Source organism: Etheostoma cragini, chromosome 1, assembly GCF_013103735.1.
Source record: "Etheostoma cragini isolate CJK2018 chromosome 1, CSU_Ecrag_1.0, whole genome shotgun sequence".
NCBI classification, from domain to species: Eukaryota; Metazoa; Chordata; class Actinopteri; order Perciformes; family Percidae; genus Etheostoma; species Etheostoma cragini.
In genome coordinates, this window is record NC_048407.1 from 9295545 (window position 1) to 9317517 (window position 21973).

The following is a 21973-nucleotide window of genomic DNA, read 5'->3' on the forward strand; positions in this document are numbered from 1 at the left end:
ATGGATTTGAATTTAGCCAATAATAGATTTGACATAGCCTCAATTTAGATAGCAATCGATTCATTTCATTCAAATTAATTTGGCTGTGCTGGAAGTATGAATTAACCTGTCTACACCCCCCAATGAGATATGCACATTTCTTACCAAGGGCTCTGTATCAGTTAATTAATTAGAGCAGCCTGCCAACAGTCACATCCTAAATTGTTAATTAAAACTGAGACAGAGCAGGTTTTTGTGATATATGAAAGAAAACCCTAGCTTGTCCGAATATGTTCTATATACTAACGTGTGTGTCTGTGTTTAATGAAAAAAGAACCATTTCAGTCAGAACATCTTCGAAGGAAATACAAACTCATGTGAGAGCGATGAATGAAGAAAAACTTATTTGGGGTTGGTTTTTTATTAAGGCATCATCCTCAAATTTCATTACATTTCACAAGCAGTGGTAACTGATGTAGAAATCTTCCAGTATCCATCCATCCTGCATTGTTTCTGCAGTAATCAGTGTTTCTTTAGCACTCCTCTCTCAGTCAGACAAAATGTTTCTTGGCTGACTGATGTCTGAAATCAGAGCAAAGAAGGTAGTAGACCTGCCGCCTGCTGCTTAGGTCGAAATGATATTCATCAAGTGTGGGGCTTCACTCAGCTAATGATGAGTGAAAGGATCAAGGGAGCTGAAAGATGTGTTTTCTTCACATACACAATGATAAAAGTGTGTTTTATAACAATGTACAATAAGAAAAGTTAAATGAAAAAACAGTTATGAATTTGATTTTACTGTACAAAGGCTTTAGATACATACAAAGAGGAGAGAGCGTAGTTTATCCCGGTCTATTCTTTCTTGTCCAACCACAATATATCAGTCAAAAAAAGATGTTTCTTGCTGAAGGTTGTCACTCAAAGTTGAAGCAAACTTAGAAAAAGGATAAAGGTGTTTGGACACCTGGAGGTCAGAAGATTTAAGCAGTACATTATGATGATATAGTTGTTGCTATGGAGTTATGCTAAGACCAAATACACGACTCCCTTCCTGAATACCAAAATCTCAGTCTATGAATAACAAAACGGCACCCAGCCTCTCTCCACATCCCTCGCTGGTGTCGCAAAGCAAACTTGAGTCTTCGGTTTGATGGTTTAATGCTCGTACTCTGGCTATGACTGCCAATTGTGGAATATCTGCAAGCACGGTTCAAATGTACCTTTTTTATTGCCTTCCCTATGCAACAACAGCAGGTGATTGTTGCTATGGATGACGTTATTGTTATTGGTTTTCAGAATTTTGTTACAAACGCCTCATCAGGCCAGCTGCATCATCTGTTGTTTAGGCCGCAGAGCAACAGCCCTTTTTGTTTGTTCTATGAATGTTATTTGCATCATCAGGGCCCGCATTCTGGTTTGTTCTCTTTAGCTGTAAGAGTGTGCTCTGAATCATTCAAGCTGATTCAAAATTATTTAAAAAAAGATATAACAAATATACATTATTTGACATCATTCATTGACTGCAAATCATATTTTCCATTATGAAAGTTTTCATTGGATACCCTTTGGCAAAATAAATAAATGTCTGACAGTGTTTAATTTTGGCTGTTACGGTATAGTTCAGATAGATTGCCTTCAGTGATCCCTCTGTTATATAAATCTACTCAACATAATGCATTATTCCACAAACATCTTTCCATCCACAAATGTCTTATTTACAAAACTCAGCAATATCGGCTGTTTATCAGATGCCAATTTGGCCAACTTTCTTTCCTTGGAGTTCATGAATTTGGTCTCGGGAGTCGTTTCAGTTTCAGCGGCGTCCTGGGAAGTTGGTCATTTGGATGCTGTCCCCTTGGAGTCCTGGGTTGTAATAGGCCAAGCCACCAAAGTTCAAGTCCAAAGGTTCGCTGTTGTCTAATCTGATGACTAGAAATCAGAAAAGTTAACATTAAAGATTTTTATTATAGAGATCATTGTTTCTAAAGCCTCATTATGTTGAAAGAAAACCCAGAGAGCCAAGGAGCCAGGGTTCCCTCCTGAGACAAATCAATCGTAAAAAAGCTCTAGTCCTGAGCAAACAATCATCATTCCTGTCATTGTTGTTTTTTGCACCAAAAGTACTGAATGCAACAGGTTCCCACCCAATTTACAGAGCTTTTAGAAAGTAATTTGGGGAAATGCAGGAAATCACTAGCAGAGGCTAGAGTAAACCAGGCAGATTGAAGGTAAGTAGGTACACCGAAGAACTGAGTTCTCTTAACTACCAAATAACAACTGCAACACAGAGATAGGGTTGCTCAATTTCCTGAGAGGACAAAATAATAAATCCCAACAGATTCTTCGACAGGTTGATGTTAGAATGAAGCATAGGATGATATCACTGTAAATACATGGCTAAGGTGTGTGCGTTTTTTTTTCTTTCTTATCCAAGCTGGAGATCCAAGAATAGAAGGTAATGTGTGCAACTTATTCTCATCAACTGGTCTGTATGGTATTATAAGAAAACGTATGACCAACAATTTGTATGAAAGGCTATCTATAAAATTCCAGTGACTGGCAGTGATGGTAATAACAGCATTATAAATAACGGCGTTACTAACTGCGTTACTTTTTTTAGTAACAAGTAATCTAATTGATCACTCTTCCCATCTTAACGTTGTTAACATTACGGCCAACTAATGCTGCGGGTTACTATAATTGAGGCTGTTTTTTTCATCAGACCAACTTGAACTCTGAGCCTAGAGGTAAAGACTTTTTTTCTTCCTTGGCTAGTGGCCGTGCATCAGACAAGCGCATAAAGGCTGACAATTGGCTGAGATTATGGGGTTAACAGGTATGGGGTTATGAAATCAAAGGGGGGGGGCACTTTGCTTCTCTTACTATAAATCTAGACTGGCTACTTGCTTCGAAGCTAATCGCTGTCACAGCTTTACTCTATCACACACACACGCACAAACCAGCGCAAAATAAACATCAGGTCACTTGTGTTATTTGCACTACAAAGACTGTATGTATTTGTTTACATATTTGAAATTTTATGTTTGCTGTACTGCTTAACAAGGATTATTTAATTTTGCCCAGTTGTGGTCTGTTGAGGGGCAATAATTCAAAAGTTCCAAAACATCGCTGTTGTTGTTTGCGTTGATCCACTAGCTCATAACATCTACATACATGGCATCTGATTGGAGGCTAGTCTCACTTTGTCCTACAGCAACATTAAAAGGGTTTAGATAAGTACATTGTTTCTGTTAATAATGTCTTGTATTAAGTGTCCATTTCATTATAATATTCAGATTTATCATCAATAATTGAACATGCACATGTATTTTATGTTCCGTTAAAGAGGGGTGGAGAGGGGTCACATTTGAGCATTTAAAAATTGACTTCAATGTAACGCATTTACATAACATTTTGACGTAACTAGTTACTTTTGTAATATGTAACTGAGCATTTAATTTGGTTACTTTTTAGAACAAGTAACTAGTAACTGTAACTAATTACTTTTCAAAAGTAACTTGCCCAGCCCTGTTGACCGGTCACGGTTAGGCCTGTGTGACAGTTAAGTTTAGCCATGGAAATGGTTAAGATTAGATAAAGTGTACGGGGGCGGCCTCTAGCTCACACAGTGAGGGCGTTCGCCCCTTGTTGGCCGAGTCCTGTAGCGGTGCAGGGTTTGAATCCGACCTGCTGCCATTTGCTGCAGGTCATCCCCCATCTCTCTCCCCTTTTCCAATCTACTATTACTATACTGAAGGGAAAAAAGCCCCAAAAAATAATCTTAAAAAAAAGAAAAAGTGGATGGACCTTCACCACTTTTCTTTATGCTTCAAAAACAAGCTCTCTCTTTCTCTCTAGCTGTTCCACTCAGCACTCTTACTAAAGACCTTGAGAACTTCAGTTGTGTAATTGTAGCGTTTCTTTGTGTTGTTTCTCTTAATTAAAGTGTTTTTGGCCGTCTTAGCACGTTTGACCTGCCCAGCCACCGTACTTTGGGGATCATGCTCCATTAGCCACCAAGCCTCTGATAGTTTAGCCAGTGACACAAAATAAAAAATATGTTAAAAGAACTTGCTTGTAACTGTGGCTTACACGTCAAGGACAGTGGTATTGAATAATAATGTCTACATGAAGAGATAGTTATGCATATGATTCAAAGTGGCAGGCATTCTAATCCTTTTATCTGTACTTTTTAAGCATTTTTTATGTTTATATCATAATGGTGAACTTCATAGTTACTGTAATTGGATTAGAGATGTGTCCCTCTACATTGTTAAAGTTGTATTGTAGAAAATCTTTTTATCACAACACAGCCTTTCCTCCATTTTGTTTTGGAAGATTGCTTTTGAATCATGAGGGGAAAAAGTCTTTCAAGGTTCAATTCCCAGTGAAGGGCATCCTGCAGCTCCTCCAGAGTTTGAGGAGGTATGGATGAAATGGGCCTAAGGATTTACCACTTAGGATGTAATCTGACTCATCTAAAATATGTAAGGGAGAATCTATCCTGCAATCTGATTTATATGCTGCAGGAGAAAATAAAACATGCAGGTTCATTTCAGTTGGACCTCAACAGAGAGGTTAAAAATGAGGGCGTGCAGGGGAAACTGTGACAAGAAAATGCTGTCTTCCTCTTCATGGCAAGAATTAGACAAATTGCAAACTGTCATAGTACCTGATCCCATTTTGCATGCTAAGCTTAACTTAGAGTGTGTTTGTGTGTGACCAAGAAAGAGAGGTGCAGAGGAACCGTGGGCTAAAAAGAAAAGTTTGACATTTTGGGAAATACTTTTCTTTTCTTGCTGAGAGTAAGATGAGAAGATCAGAACAACTCATGCCTGTCTGTTGAATATTAACCTACAGCCAGCAGTTATATTTTATGTACATCTATACATTATATCTTGTTTGTTTGATCCAAATTAAGTGTAGACAATACCCATGTGAAATGGTTTTCAGGGTTTCATCTATCACACTATTTCCCCAAATTTTTTTAACTTGTTAAAATATGTTAGACAACGTCAGGTCAAGTTGGCAACCCTAATTAAATCCCGATCATGCAGTCACAGATAACACTGTAATTACATTTGTCCTAGTGTGGAATCTTCCTTTAACATGATAAAAAGGTTTAAGATTGGCTGGATTAGAGTGTGTCGGGACCTACCTGGGTCTGAAGGATAGTCCTCAACCAGTTTCCTGTGAGAGAAGCCCTTCTGGTGTTTCTTCTTCAGGATGATGTAGGCTACCAGTCCCACGACGGCCACAGCCACCGCCGTTCCCAGAACAGCTCCCCACGCTTGGTTTCTTTTTCTCATGTTGCTCTCCGCTGCCAAACCTTCATTGGAGGAATGAGGTGTTGCGGGGGTGGGAGATAAATAATATGTCAACAACAAAGTTATTTATATCAACTGCTATCTTTGAGGGATATTGTCAGATAATTATAGCAGAAATTTGTTTTCACATTTGTGTTGGCAGTACGCTGCATAGATACACATCCCAATTAGTCAGCTGTTGTCAAATTTGCGCTGCGATAATTAATGCAATTAACAAGGCAAAGTCATGATCATTTCTTGAATACATTTGAATATTTAAAGACGGCAGGCTGTGCTCATCATCTAAATAAGGTGAAATGTGACTGAACATTACTTAAGCTCCCATTATAATATCACTTTTGAATTTGAATTACACGACTGATTCATCTTCTAAATCAAGATCCCTTACACTTATTTACAGGTATACATGGCAGTCAGCTAATCATCTGCAGAGATTCACATCTTTGCTCTCACATTATGACAGCTGTACATGTGTGAGGAAAAAAAAGTATGACATGATGCAGTAGTTGTGTAATTGTTGAAGTTAAGAACATTTACTACTCTTCTGTTTCCCAGTTTGTTTTCACGGCAACAGCAGTGGAAAAATCACAGTTTCTGAAAGTGACAGAATTGATTTCACTATCCTTTGACATTGAACTACTAAATACACAAATAATTCAGTGGCTCTGTTAATCTACATATGACTTCATTTACCCAATTAGTGGGATAAATCTTCTTTTAACCAAGTTGAACCAAAAGATCAATTTCTTCAGGCAGTGTTTACTATAGCCTCAATCCCTCTTTGTTTGAAAGTCGCCAAAACAAGATATAAGCGGAAGTATATATTGTATATACTGTGTGTACTAATATGTATCTTATTCCCCTCTCTTCTGAATGTTGGCTCACAAATATAATTGAGGTTACTGTAAGTCTATGAAAATATGTTTTCACAACTTTTAACTGTTGCCATGAATGTTGGTACAGACATATCTGTTCCCTTCAGCATGAAGTGTAATAATTTTGGTTATTCCCTGACTTTAAATGTAGCGGTTCCGGTCAAAACACGAATTTCACCAACTACTACGCACTGTAGATTGTTTTATGTCCAAATACCTGCGCTAATGACATTCCCATCATGCTCAACTGTAAGTTCTGTTTAGTACTAATTAGCAAATATTAGCATGCTAACACACTAATGTAACCCAAGATAGGGAAAATGTTATAAACATCTGCACGTTACAGGAACATTGAGAATGTGTGCATATATTACTAGCATGCTCCATTGATCTTATAGCATCGCTGTGCCTCACACAGCTGCCAGCATGGCACTAGACTCTTGGTGTGTTTTAATGAAACAATTTAAGATTCATAAAGTGCCTCGGTCAAGCAGCTGGAGTAAGTGGATATTTTATTTATTGATGACAGTGACAGCAAAGTTCCCTCTGCTCATATTTATAGACTATGTTTATCTGTACTCAACCGTCTGTGTTTTTGAATGGTTGGTGTGCACACGCTGTGCCTGTCATGTTGACTATGGAGCTTTTTTTTCTTTCTTTCTGCGTTGCCAGCAGTTTCACAACTGTTTTCCAACTGTTTATTGCCATCATCTGTTAGTATTATGTCCCGCTGTCACATCTGTCCGTGTGATCCGAGTTTTATTTTAATCCAGACCTCACGCCAGCTCTCTAAAAGCCCCCTTTTTCTTTGACTTGCTATGGGGTACATGGTAGTGAGCTGCATATATTATGCAGGAAAAGCTACTTTTCGAGTAGATAGATACAGCCAATTATATTTCTTGTTATATACCGAGCTTTAGGACCATAGTTAGACTATATTTTTAATATCCATGTGGATGTTGATGATAGCCTTAGTATTGCTTTCAACTCACTACTAGATGCCATTGGTTTCAGTCAGAGTGTGCATAAGACCATGCACTGTTTAAACAACACCCTCGACCTTGTGCTGACATATGGCATCAAAATTGAAGATTTAATAGTATTTCCGTAGAATCTTTTATTATCAGACCATTCTCTAATAACTTTTGAATTCTTACTACACAACTATACTAAAGTAAATAAAAGCGTCTACACTAGATGCCTTTCTGACAGTGCTATAGTTAAATTTAACCCTCGTGTTGTTCTCAGGTCAAATTTGACCTATTTTCAGTTTTTTGTCACAAAAAATGGGCCTTTAAAATAAGCGCAGAAAATGTCAACATTAGAAATATCAATTAACTTTAGAAAAAACATAAAAAAGCACCCACAACATTGAAAAAGTGACAAGAATTTTGGGAAAAAATATTTTTTGAAATAAAAAAACATTTCATTGTTGAAGGGAAGACAACACAAGGGTTAAGGAAGATGTTCCAAACGCATTTCATTTAATTCCATTCCTTAATATAACAGAGGACCTTTATGTTAACTTCAGTCCCTCCCAAATTGATAAATTTGTAGATGGTGCTGCGACCTGCCTACAGACGACTTTAGACTCTGTTGCTCCTCTCAAAAAGAAGATGGTAAAGCAAAAAATACTAGCACCTTGCTATCACTCCCAAACTCGCAAATTAAAACAAATCTCGCAAAAAATGTAAAGTAAATGGCGTTCCACCAAACTGCAAATATCTTGTTTAGATTGGCAAGACAGTCTGAAAATGTAACGGAAGGCCCTCAGAAATGCCAGATCAGACTAATACTCCTCACTAATAAGAACAACCGAAGGTTTCTTTTCAGCACTGTAGCCAGGCTGTCAGATAGTCCAAGCTCTATTGAGTCATCTATTCCTCTAGGTCTGAATAGTGGGGACTTTATGAGCTTCTATAATGATAAAATTATGACAATTAGTGATAAAATTCATCACCTATTGCCCGCAATTTCTAATGGTCCGCCTTTAAATGCAGTAGCACTAGATAGAATGACAATGCCTGACATATACTGCTTCTATCCTATAGACCTTTAACAATTAATGTCAAAGGTCTCTTCAGCTAAGCCATCTACCCGTCTCTTAAAGCCCATTCCAACGAGGCTGCTTAAAGAAGCATTGCCCGTGGTTAGCACTCCATGACTAGATGTGAACAATATGTCTCTATGAAAGAGTTACGTAATATTATAATTTAAAGAAGCTGTGAAGCTCCCTCGACCCTGATGTCTCTGCAAACTATAGACCTATATATAACCTTCCCTTTCTCTCCAAGATCCTTGAGAAGGTAGTCACTCCTCAGTTATGTGATTTTCTACATAGCAATAGTTCATTGGAGGACTTTCAGTCAGGATTTAGAAACCATCACGCTCCTCTCCTGTGGAATCGTTATGATTATGATTTATTATTTGTTATGATGTTGTAGTTTTAGACTTCCGGGGGACTTCCTTCCATTGATAAATTGAGCTACCTCTCTCCTTTATCTTTCCATTTGTGTGCATCCATGTCCCAGAAATGCCTGTTACTAACCTAGCTCTGGGGAGTCATTCCCTGGAGTCCTAATGTTCTTTTCCCCCAGCATGTTTCCTTGGATCAGGGAGGCTCCAAAATTATGTTTGCAGCTGTTGCTGTGGTCCTGCTGCACGTTCTGCGATGGCCTGCTACATCCTGCTACGCTCTGCGGTGCCCTGCTACGCCCCGCTGTTCCCTGTAATGCTGTGTGATGACTACAACTATTTTTAGTCACTGTTCCGTTAGCATTTACTGTGACTGTTATTGCCAATATTCATTTCAACCCCAACCGGCCCGTCAGACACCACCAACCAAGAGCCCGGGTCTGTCCCAGGTTTCTTCCTAAAAGGAGTTTTTCCTCGCCACTGTCACACGGTTGCTTGCTCTGGAGGGAACTACTAGAACTGTTGGTTCTTTGTAAATTATAGGACCTGATCTGTAAAGTGTCTTGTGATAACTCTTGGTAGGAATTAATACTATAACTAACATTGAATTGAATAGATAGATTCAAAGATAGATAGATAGATAGATAGATAGATAGATTTGACATTTGCATTGCAAAAAGACTAACAGCCTTTTCCAGTCCTAAAGTGTCAGCTTGATCTTGTGGTTTACACCACAGACTGGTCTCACGCCCCTGCACAGTGACAGCAAAAGTATCTTTGACCTCAGTCTCAGGCCACCTCTATCAGATTCTTTTGCTACTAAAACAGTGGTTCATTGTTGTGCTAAAAACGTGGTTGTAATAGAGCCTTTCACTCACTCGCCACATCGATAGCACCTGAAACCCAATCTAACCTTTTCCTTTGAAAGAAGGGCAGTTTGTCTTCTGCCAGTGGGAAAATAGATGCAGGCAAATGTGGGTCAGGGAAAGAGTGGACAAAAGCAACGTGTAAAAGAAGAAACATTAATAGATGCTCTTGAGCAATGATACGGTTACTTTAAGTCACGGTAACCGCTTTGTAAAGGGCGTTGTGCCTGTTTGGTTGCTTTGTTGCTCAAACCTCAACACACATTAGTCAGGAGGGCTTAGAATATCACACACACACACACACACACACACACACACACACACACACACACACTCTTTTTCTAATGTTTTTTTCTACTGTCGATAAAGTGATGTCATATTGCTAAGAAGACAAAAAAGCAGTTTGGACACAGAAATGTGCACCAGATACTGTGACACATGAAAGGCAGCAGTACCTCGTTCATCGCTGCCCCCTGAGGCTGCATCTCGGTCTGTATTGTTGGCCTTCTCATGTGTGATCGGAGCAGCGGGAGTTGTAATCTCAGGGCTCGTTTCTGTGGTTTTGGATGGTAAGACCGTTGTAGATGAAGATGTGGTGGTAAATGTGGTGGATGTTTCCTTTATCTCCGGCTTCATTGTGGTTATTACAGTTGTTGTGTTGGTAGATCCGGTAGCATTAGTTAACCCTGTATCTGTGCCGGGTTTCGAGGATTCTTGAGTAGCATTTATCTCTGGAGACAAGGTGGTTGTCGGCAAATCGGTGCGATTGGAGTTATCTGAAAAGCTGGTCGAGTTTGGTGCGCTAAGATGAGTTGTTGAGTTTTGAGGGCTCATGGTCGATGATTTTTCTTCACTTTCTGTAATGTTGATCTGACTTGAGTTTGTGATAACTGAAGTTGCATTAGATGGAGAAATGGTGGTTTCTGGCCAATTAGGTTGATTGGTTGTAAAATTGGTGGGAAATGTGAGACCATTGGTTCTATTGTCAGCAGTCCGCTCATCAGATGTTTCATTTGCACCCGTATCTTGGCCTGCCACATTCTCCTCGTCTTCATGAGTCATGAAGCCAGATGCTATCCCACTGCTGAATTCAATTCTTGACTCTGTCTCCTCTTCAGTAACTGTAGCGTTTTGGTTTTCAGACTTCCAGCTATCATCAATTGTCCGCCCCAGAGAGTCGGCTGAATTTTGGAGCGGTACCAGATGTTTAAGTAAGCCAGCACGGAGCCAACTTTTATCAATTGTCCGCCCCGGAGAGTCGGTTGAATTTTGGAGCGATGCCAGGTGAAAGGCCTGGATAAGCAGAAGGAGGCCTGCTGTGATTTTTAAATGCAGTCCCATTTCCTTTTTGGGGGGTTTACTCTGAAACACAAGAGAGAGCATTAGACATTGTTATGTTTCTTGAAATAAATATAATTCGTTGTTGTTTTAAAAGTGCCTAAGGTTAATAAGCAGGTTGAGATTGAACATTTTGATAGTACTTTAGATCTGAGTGCTCACTAATTAATACAGATTATAGTGAAAAGGAATTTTCAACCTTCAGTGGAATCTTATGATGGCGATTTTACTAAATGATTGTGTTGTCATTTTTGTTGTCTTAATTCATTTCCAGCAGATGGTTAATAAAAATAAAAAATTGGAATTTGGATTATTGTCCTACTCGTGTGTTTTACTCAAGATTATTTTGATGTAATGAGGAGCACATCTTGTTACTCTGAAAATCAGTTCAAGGCAATTAAAAAATCTTTATGTCTTCACATCATTCTTGACGCTGAAAGCAGTTGTTAATAAGTCTCACCACTCAAAGTCCAAGTCGACTGGGTGTTTCCTTGTGTTTCTTGTTTTTTTTCCTTTCCTGTGTGTTCCTGTCTGTATGTGTCTGTGGGCGCGTCACTGCGCTGCTCTATCCTGCACCCTAATTGCTGCTGATCATCCGCAATAAATCCCTTTTTCATTCATATACTCCTGAGTCTGAGTTTCTGTGTGAGTTTGGGTGTCTCTGTGAACCTCTGTCGTCAGAGAATTTTAGATGTTCAAACATTATACGGGACACTTTTCAGGCATGTGGTCAACTTAAAGGTTGAGATTAATGGTTGAAACCTCAAGTTGGTCCAAAGCTCCATAACAAGTAAGTAAGTAGATCTTGAACTAAAATTGTTTTGTAAACTGCTGTTTCCATCAAGGTCTCAATAAGTCAATAAGGGTTCAAAATGATATTAAGTTTTAGCACCTACAGTTCTAAGGCAACTAAGCAAACTACATCTGCTAATGAAGACTATGTGATATGGTTGAAACCCCCCAAACATTGGACATTGTTCGCTCAACTTCTAATGTGGTATTGCATACATCTGCTAGATTGCAACATTCAAACAGGGAACATTTTGTCATTATATTGTATTGTTTTCATTGTTATATTTATTTCACCATATCACCCAACTCTACATCACTGTATGTTGAGAATGTGCTGTTTTGAATGCTATGTCAAAATAACTTACATTTTCTGAATCTATCGCAAAATACACAGATGAAGATATATTTGCTAAGAACAATAAATATGATAAGAACTCTGCACCCTGAACCCTACTTCCTCCCAGCGACTGAGGAGTGTGTTTACCACTTGTCCTGGACAAACACCCTCCGGATGCAGCCACATGTAGTAAACTTGTGTTTATCACAGCCTTCAAACTCTCCCTGACCAAATAGAAAGACTCAGTGTGCAATAAGACATCTGTGGTTGTTCCCATTTTCCAGAGGCACAAAGTCACCTGCCTCAACAGCTCAGGTCAGCTGCACTGACACAGGTAACATAATGAAAATCCTTCAACCACTAATCCTGTCCCACATCCCGTCTTTCAGGGAACTGCTCAGTTGATGGAACAGTGAACATGGGCCTCTAGTTCATGTACATGACATCCCCTTGCTGCTACATCCGGAGCTTGTTGGTGATTTGCAACACACACACAGCGAGCAACCACATTGCAACATGGTCTAAACACAATCTCCAATGAGATCTTTATGAAAGGGCAAACAAGTGCCTTGTAAGTCATGTGTTCTCCCCTTGGCTTCACTTCAATACACAAATGACTGCAGCTCTAGTTATTCTCCACAGGGACTTCTGTCACTCACTATTTGGATTGGTTGCTTTGTTCTGAGCTGCTTCTTTTCAGAAGCATTGCAACAGGCTCTTTCTACAGAGCAATGTTGAGAACATTGTGGCCTGCAGCTGCAGAGATCTGAACATGAAAATCTGGGGATTTCACATTTCTGGTTTTACCTGTCATAACACATGTTACTGGGGTACCACCAAAATTAAAATACATTTAAAAAAACTACTTCTCATCTTTGCTTCATATGTTCTTAATGACACTGAATCTTTCAATTGTATCCAGCTCTGGTCTCACACACTTTGGGGGTCATACTTTTTACACTTGGTCTCAATCTTGACTCTATTTGCTCCGAGGAGCTGCATGTCTTTTAGTTTAGATCTACAGCAGCTTTTGACTTAAGTGCAGTGTTGTCTTTTAATCCACTCCTTCAACACATATTGCTCATCAGTTTTGGATAAAGTGTCCTTAAGTACAATGCGATTTGTTCCATCGATCCATCACAAAGAACTATTATCTGCATATACTAACATGGTTAACCTTATTGCTTCCAGCAAGCGTAACCCAAACATCCTTTTTGACACAGTCAACAACATTGTAAATCGTTCTCCTCCTGACGTGACAGTGTTTTCAAATAAAGACTTCAGTGACTTTCCATTTTTCTTTGAAAATAAGATCAGAGATGTCAGGAATAGCATCAGCTCTTCTGCCACTGCATGTTCTTTTCATTTCCCTCGGCCATCAATTTTGAATCATCTCTGCAAACTGGTTCTGTCCCACTGTATTTTAAACATGCAGTTGTTGAAAGCCAATCTAGATCCATCATCTGCCGCAAATTATAGACCTATCTCCAAAATGCCTTTCATCTCAAAAATTTTAGAAAAAGTTTGGCTTTAACTTTTGTTAAAGCTTTATTGCGTTACGTTTGATATTAATGAACGTCCGTTACATTCAAGCCATAACCAAATGAGTTACAAAGCTCATGAAAACTATCAGCTCCACACATCTCTCTCTGTATTTCTCAGTATGACTATGTAGGGAGATTGTGTTGTCTGGCGACTTTCCCACACAGAAATTCGAGTGAAGATGATGACCTCTTCCAAAGAGTCCATCATGTTTTTTTAATCCTCCGTGTCCTCCTTGGCTACCAGGAGGGGTGGGGGCATGTTTGAGATCACAGAAAGCTTTTATCATGACATTGTTCTTGGTATTACTCAGAATTCCTCATGGGGGAGTCAAAAACTATGCACTGTAGCATTAAACAGACCAGATGAAGGTTGCACCCCATAACAATGTGCCACAGAGCTGATCTCTAGCAATTGTACAGGCGTCTCGTCAATTTTATTTTTTGAGTGGCTCTTGCAAGAAAACACACTGATAATCTAATTTGAACAATACAGAAGACGTATTTTATATGATTTAAACGTTAAATGATTAAATGTGCATCCGCTGCTTGCCAACCCATTAGATTATCCAGACCTTGTCCCTGATGTTCCTAATTTTTCTATGATGAAATGAACAAAAAACAAACAGCAACAACAACCATGTATTGAGGTATTTGAGGAAGTTAATCAGCTGATTGATGGGCGATAGCAGAGTTAAAAACCTATACATCTTGAAAGGGCAGTGTCAAATGAGGAAGCACCAACACTGACATCATCACAATCACTCTGACCCATGGTGGAACTTCCTCCACTCGTGACAGAGTGACAGAGGGACAGAGTTTTGAAGTCCCAGGGCTAATCCCCGTGGTCCAGCCAAAACATCATATACATACTTTGAGTTGGGATTTCTGAAGAGCCACTTTTACCTTCTAAAGATGAAACAACCGCTCTTTAATAAGTATGAAATTGGATTGACTGTCAATGGCCAATAAACCAGTAATGTTCATCTGTGCTCTGTTTCTCAACAAGCGTGTTTATCGTCTGTTCTGTGGGAAATAAAAACCTGTTGATGTTGCAGACCGCTGTGTGAAGGCAGGAGCAATCAAACGGAGCTAGTTTGCTGCTAATAAGACGAGCGTGTCATTTTCAATCCACCAAGAGCTACAATTACAATTTAGAGTTTATAACACTGCACCAGGGAAACATAATAAATTGGAATAAACTGAGCAGTTCATTTGCAGCTAGAGATTAAAAGTTTGTGAACCTGGCTAAAAATTGCTATTTAGCATCTTTGGCGCTCTTAAGTCAAAGGTTAAGTCAAAGGTTGAGTCAAAAAAGACTCACCTGTTGTCACCAAACAAAATAAAGTTTAAAGTTCTCCTGGGTACACCACTTATAGTGAGCAGTAGCTAAAGCTTACACTTTGTAAAGACTTAATTCTATATTCAAAACTTTAAATGATCAGAAATTTCAGATTCCGGTGCTGTTCTTCTGAACTGATAATGTGTAATAAATATGCCACAGTTCGAATTCAGCACTTAATTGTCGTGTATTACAGAATGAATGTAATAATTTAGACTGTGTACATGTGTACAAGTGTAAATGTTACTACTACTAGCACAGTACATGTAATAAATTAGACTATATACATGTGTACAAGTGTAAATGTTACTACTACTGGCACAGTAACCCTTCTATGTGAAGTTTGGAAATTAAGAACTCTATGCCAATGTCATTAAAAATACATCCCTCTCTCTCTCCCGCATTGTCTGTATTGACTATAAACTGTTAAAAATAGTCATAAATGAATTAACAAATAAGGACAAGTTATGTTACCCCTAGATTTTAACATGTTTGTTTGACCACAGTAACACAGCATGTTGAAGTGTGAATCCTGTCATAAACGTAGTACCAGACAACTAGTATAACAGGCTGCTCTGCAGATCCAAGATTTATCTGGTTTGTCTTCACTTGTACTGTGTAGACTAAATCATGGTCAGGGGAGAGAAGATTTAAGATTGCGCAAAGATCATACAACAATTAATGACTCTGATCTTTAATCTCGAAAATGTTGTGGGCGACCTATATTGACTGATTTCAAGCCAGTGATTACGGTTTTGTGTAAACTCAACCTGTCACTTCCTATGGCTAGTAAATATAGCCTCACCTCTGTCATCACATTGGGCATAGCTGTGTGGAACAACTTTTCACCTGTTTTTAGTAATAACAGAGGAAAACTGCCCAGCCTGCTGAAAGGCTATTTGGCTGTCAGCATCCCACCAAAGAGTCTCTGCGCCGCTGTGGTCGATATTTACCTCCGACCCTTTGCACTCAGAAAAGCCGTCATTTGAAAAGAGTTCCCACTCTGCTGGTCAGTCAGAGTCTGCACCAGCTATCACCTCAACAGCTCTCTCAGCTGTCCATTTAAAAAGATCCAGTCCCACATAAACACACACATGGACTTAAAGTGATAATCCTAAAACATTCATTCAAGTAAATCTCTGTCAAGATCGCATCTATTGCTTAATGAGTTAACACAATGATGAGTGAGCCTATGGCCCACTGATATAATATTACAAACTGGGCCCCATTCCTGGGAAACAAGCCCAGTTAGGGTTGAGTTTTCTATCAACCGGCAGAGGTTGGTGGAGTTAGCACAACAGACTCGCTCTTCAACTCATTTGTGTGTGTGTGAAGCGGCATACAGATTTTTTTGGTCCCTGCCAACTGACTGACGTCACACAGGTGACAGTGTTTAGATCTCTGGGATGTAAGATCTAAAAACACACCTGCAATTACTGCTAAACGCCATAGGTGCAGCCAAAGAAAAAGAAAGGGAGATCATCACTGTAAACACGTTGAACTCCTTCAATCCACACACAGACTCTTATGACCTGACATTTTGCAAATCACTCAAATCAACACCTATATCGTCATTTACGATATACATTTCCTGCATCATACAACCTCAATTTCTGTTTTACTAATGATTAAAAAAATTAAATAACACTGACAGAGGCCATTCTGAATAAATAATTGTAGATATGTACTTTTACTTACATTTTGAAGAAATTTTAATGTAGTATTCCTTTAGTTAGATTTTTGATTGAAATGTATGTAAATAATTAAACTACTTCTTAAAACCACTTGCCCCAAGTTCCAAAGTCATTAGGGCTCATACTTTTGAGTTCATATTGTATAATTGAGTTAAGTATTTCCATGTTTAGGTTATGTCACGTCCTTGTGTGATATTTTTGCAACCGGCGACAAACTCTTCACTTAAACCCACAAAAAGAATTTCTGTTTTTGAGACATTTTTAAACTTTCAAAAAAGAAAGCAGTGTTGAGAAAACTGCGAGGTATGATCAAATTATAATAAAAAGTTTGTTCAACTTGAAAATATAACAGCAAACCAAATCTTATTAAGCATATTTAGAACAAAAAAATCATCCATCACACATTTCCTGAGAACCTTAAATAAGAAAAGAGCTTCCTCAGTAAATCCTTACCTTATTCGTAAAGGGTATATCAGGTGAGAACAGGTGCACAGGCAACAAATGCTCTTCACTGGGCCAACATATGAGAGTGAATCAGCAGTCGGCCCGGAGAGACAAGGAGGGAAGGAGGGAGGAGGGCTCAGCAGAGTTGCATTCAGGGAGCCAACCTGTCCAACCTGCTTCTCCACCTGCCAGCAATAGCAACACGCCCTGAACCGCATCCCTCTGCATTCTGTGTAAAGGATCACAAAGGACAGGGATGTAAATTTATGAGTGGGCAAGAGAGAGGAAAAACCACCCAATTTCATGTTGCCAGCTTAAAATGTTGATTATAATAATTCTGGGTTGCCAAGTTGCCGTGTTGCCAGGCTAGATCCGTTAATTCCCCCAGTGGGTGGAGCCTCTGGCCACAGGTCCTCTGAGCCCTTTCTGTTTTGTCCTCACCGAGGCGCCGGAAACGGCTTCTGTCGTCATGGCAACAAAACAGAGGCTGGCTCGGGTTTCATCCATGCTTTTGTGTCTTGGTCTATATCAGGCTATCGAGTGACGTGTCACTTTGTGAACTCACAGCTACTGTGCGTCAGGTGAGCCGGGAGTGTTTTTTTGTTTGTTCATTCCAGAGTTCACTGAGTCATGCAGCGGCTGCACTCATCTGAGCAGACCAGTGAGACAGATGAAGTAGCACTCAAAGCCGATGTGCTTCGGTGAGTCAAGGACAAGGAGTGGTTGGACACGTTTTGTTAATGAATCTGAAAGTTAAAATTCCTGTGGTTAAGAAATGACTTAAGGAAAACCAACATACAGGGGATGCAACAAGTCCTCCAAACCATGCAGTGATGTAGGTTGTTGTAACAACCTGCAGGAGCATTTCCTTACAGTTATTACTAATCACATTAACAAAGGCTCCATTATATTCAAGTGTCCCTGTAAACCAAAAACAGTGTGACAGTGTGAGCGATTATGCACACCAGGAACCTGAAACTGGAAACAAGCTTTTGGGTTTATTTTATATTTGTCTTCTATGATTTTTAATGTACTGTATATAATTACTGCAGTGCAGTGTTATGTGGGTTTTACAGAAATATTCACATAAAAACAATCATTCAAAACCTTCAAATCTTTCAACACTATTTATTATTATTAGTGTAACTGTTCTCTTTCCATCAAATGTAGGTTTTTATCCAATAGGAATGTCTAAAGCCCGTTTCAAAGCCTTCTTCATATTGTCAGGGATTAAATTCTGGGGAGAAAAGACAATTCAAATCTTTGTCTTTTACTGGCCCAACCTATGTCAAATTCAAACATAGTGAATCAAAAAACACTGCAATCAGCTCAATACCTCCCATGTACAGTATAGCTTTCTACTTATCCACTACTAACTTCATCAATGAGCCTGCGTGCGTGCCTGCGTTACCCACCAATTAAAACATTCACATTCATGTCTAGACTGAGGTTATATTTGACTGGATGGTTGCTCTCTTCGCCTGCAATGACAGCTGAATGGCACAGGGAGAAACGATCATTTAAATCAGGGTTGTGACTCTGTGATTGGCCCCTTCCATTTGTTTATGATTATTACTGGTTTAGCAGAAAGGTGAACGCCTCCAACAGCTGATTGGAGTTAGGTAGGGCATTGATAAAGAGTGAGGTCTTCCTGAAAGGATGTACACTGAGCTACATTAGTTATGAATTAGATGTTATATTTTAGTTTTGACCTATCACCCTCATATTGTCCTCGGGTCAAATTGATCCGTTTTCCTATATCAATGTTCTTTTTCACAACCCTAAATAACATGACTGATTCCACACAATGCTCTTTGGCAAGTACAAATCTCTACTTTTATTGATTTTGGGGTGTCTTATTCAATTTTACAGCATTTGGATAAAAAAATTCAAGTGTTTTTGAAATAGTATTGAGTAAAAGTTGACATATTCCAGTCTTGGATTATCCATCAACATCTATTCCTTTAATTTAAGTCTAAATGAATCCTAATTTCCACTTTCTACTTTTCAATGCAAACATTAGGAATAATTTTTTTAAACTGAGGTTTATTGACCATGAATTCCAAAAATAACTGTAAAACTAAAGTTAATAAGTTATTGTGATGTAGTGTTAAGCATCAAAAAAAGTGACAAACATTGAAGAAAGTGTTGAAAGAAGGGACAAAAACGTAAGAAAAAGTTGAAAACATTGATTAAAAAAGCATCAAAAAAAGTGTTGATTTTCAATTTTGAAGGAAAGACAACACAAGGGTTACATTTCATTTCAGTTTAACTTGTTAGTTTTCAGAGTCAGCTAGTTTGAGTTTTTCTTAAAGTACATTCTTTTCATTTAGTTTTCACTGCTTGTTCAGTTTCAGTTTTAGTTGACAATAATGACCCGGGACCATTCATATGTTTGCAGTAGACATGTGCCTTTGTTGTTATAACCAAATGACATTTATTTAAATTAGTGTAGTGATGGTATCTTTGTTTGCAGGTAAGCTGATGATATGCTGCCATAAATGAAGGGAAACAGAGGCTCCCTGTCCCGAGCATACCGAGTTCCTCAGACAGCCTGTTGCTGGCACCTCACGTGGCCCGCCCGTCTTCGAAGCTAATGGGATCATGTAGCCTCATCAGGGACGTGAATAATAGAAACGTATAAATCTTGAACAGAGGATAAACAGGCCTAAGACTTCAATGCGAAACAAAAGTGTACAGCAACAAAAAGGTGGGGCACTTTGAAAACCTGGTTAATACACTATGCAGAGCTTCATAACAGCAAATCAAGCTTTATGTCAGCTTAGATAGAAATGTGAAAGCCAGTTTGGAATTTGTTTTATTTTTGGCAGTAACACTGTGCAGTGACAGAGGAACTGAATCCGTAAATCGGAAGGTATCATTTGAGGTCGTTACCAGGTTTACAATGATGGTGAGGACACAAATTAGCATGCAGAAAATAATACATCCATTTTCCATTGAAGACGGCACTTGCTTGACCTCAGTGGAAAATATTGTATGGTGAAAAAATAAATAAAAGCCCTCCACAGAGCTAAGAGAATATCTGACAAAACTAGGCATCATTATGTGTGGCATTGTTCAGAAACACTTTATGTGTATATCAGATTGTATGAAGTAAAATAAAGTAAATAGTTAAATTAAAGCCCATGTGTGTAGGATCTCAACGAATCCTAGTGGTAAAAAAGAAACAAAAGATACAAGTCGTCTTAGCACTATTTAGCATATTTGGTTGCATTCATTTAATTAGATTGTATCTAAAGTTGTAGCTCCTTAAAATGGCGTACCTTTATCCTTGAAATTCTTTTCTAAAATTAGTGAAACATAATTAGATTTGTTTATATCCATCTGAACCCATTCGTTAATTGTTAACAACATCAGCATGCAGTAGGTCTGCACGATTAATCGTTATAAACTCGCAATCTTGATTGACCCCATTCACGATTTTAAATAACTTGGATTTTTATGTTATCTTAATTTTTTTAATGACTTTGATTTGCATTTAATTTTACGAGTCGACTGCATCACAAACGCTACTAATTTCTTTCTTGATTTTTTAACACAGACTGTATAAAATAGGTTTTAAAGCGCTCCCAAGCTCTGCAATGCTTCATTGGAGCCTCCATGTTTACAGGCCTGTGGTGATGAGCAGTGTTCCATAGGTGCCAAAAAAACTGTTTGGTACTACCAGTTTGTTTTGTTTATGTCATGGTTTATGTGAGCAATACACATTATACTTTGTGAGAAAGAAATCGTGGCAGAGAATCGTGATATCAATTCTAAGCTAAAAGATCGTGATTCATATTTTACCCCAAATCATCAGGCTTAGCATGCAGGTATTATTTGTTGTTGGTTCAATATTGAAATTTTCCCCAAACAAATTATGTGAAATGTGTTTTTGCTAAAACCAGATGAACTGAAATAAAAAGCGTTGAATCATCTATTGCTGACTGTACAGTGTTGCAATCCATCTGGTGGGCCAGTTCTTATGGTAAGATACATGTAAATAAATTCTGTTGGGTGCCCAGTTCATTAAAAAAAATGTTTTTAAAAAGACCTGTACTACAGTAAATAATGATGGTAGAGTGAGGACTTGGCCTTCGATTTGATAAATCTGGTTACTCATCCATATATGTTGCTCATCCATGCACATGAGCTTCTAACATAGAATGCAGAATTCACTCATTCAACCGGGCATACATATTTTTACATCCATTCTGTTTGACGTTGACTAGTAACACGATGCTTGCATGGTCACACATAGTTCATACATTCACAGTAGAATCAAACCCACTGCATGCAATAAGACTACACTGCTCCCTTGAGGGATAGGTTAAATGCAGAGAATGAAATTTGGTTTCAAATGTGTGTGTGACAATAAAGTACCCCCACCTCTTTACAACAGATTGTGTACAGTACAGAAAAAAAATCACAATGTTAAAAATGTAATACATTGCAGCTCCTTTTTTAATTATAAGCATTAAAATTCCAAAATATGAGTTTTTCACTCAACAAGCCCCATTTCCCATTTTATAATTAATAATTTAGTAGCATTAAAACATGCTCAATCAAATGCCAAGTTAAAGATCCTCAGCAGTTTTGAGAGATTAAAGAAAATAAATATTAATATGTGGAAATGGTCGAGCTTTTTCAAAGATCTAAGGCATCTTTGGCTTCACCAGAGTGAGTCAGTAAAGGAAATGACTGCGAGAAGGAACGTAACAACCCAAACAACATAATGGGTGTGCACTGAACGTAAAGCAGCATGATTTGAGCTATTATTGTATTTAAGATCAATTCCCTCTGAGTAGATGCAAACACTCAAAAGCTGGTTGTTTGTCATGTCTGGTTTCAAGATATTTTCCAAAAAAACAATGTTTTCATGATTTTACAAGCAATTTACACCTGTTTCAATGACTCAATAACTCAAGAATTTTAAATCAAAGAAGCATGTGCAGAAATGAAAGGATTCTTTTTCCTAGTAAGTTCTCCAAAATTAAGCTTTCAGATGCTCCGGATAAACTGT

The 21973-nt window shown here is 38.5% G+C and overlaps 1 protein-coding gene across 1 annotated transcript; it reads right to left on the reverse strand.

Moving 5' to 3' along the window:
• Positions 1–1485: 1485 nt before the first annotated feature.
• Positions 1486–17184, reverse strand: muc15 (mucin 15, cell surface associated). Its single transcript, XM_034872122.1, has 5 exons — positions 16960–17184; positions 10663–10824; positions 9918–10605; positions 5138–5308; positions 1486–1908 (listed from the first exon to the last, which is right to left on the reverse strand). Exons 2-5 carry the CDS (start codon positions 10801–10803, stop codon positions 1793–1795), a joined length of 1116 nt encoding a protein of 371 aa, XP_034728013.1. The 5' UTR covers positions 10804–10824; positions 16960–17184; the 3' UTR covers positions 1486–1792.
• Between the last annotated feature and the right edge of the window lie 4789 nt (positions 17185–21973).

What these genes read in the sequence shown, in the direction of transcription:
- muc15 (XM_034872122.1), bottom strand. Translation starts at nt 10,803, where the DNA reads ATGGGACTGCATTTAAAAATCACAGCAGGCCTCCTTCTGCTTATCCAG. An exon ending in CTGGCTTACTTAAACATCTG is followed by an intron (nt 10,606 to 10,662) that starts GTACCGCTCCAA and finishes GATAGCTGGAAG; the next exon opens with TCTGAAAACCAAAACGCTAC. An exon ending in AGGGGGCAGCGATGAACGAG is followed by an intron (nt 5,309 to 9,917) that starts GTACTGCTGCCT and finishes CCTCCAATGAAG; the next exon opens with GTTTGGCAGCGGAGAGCAAC.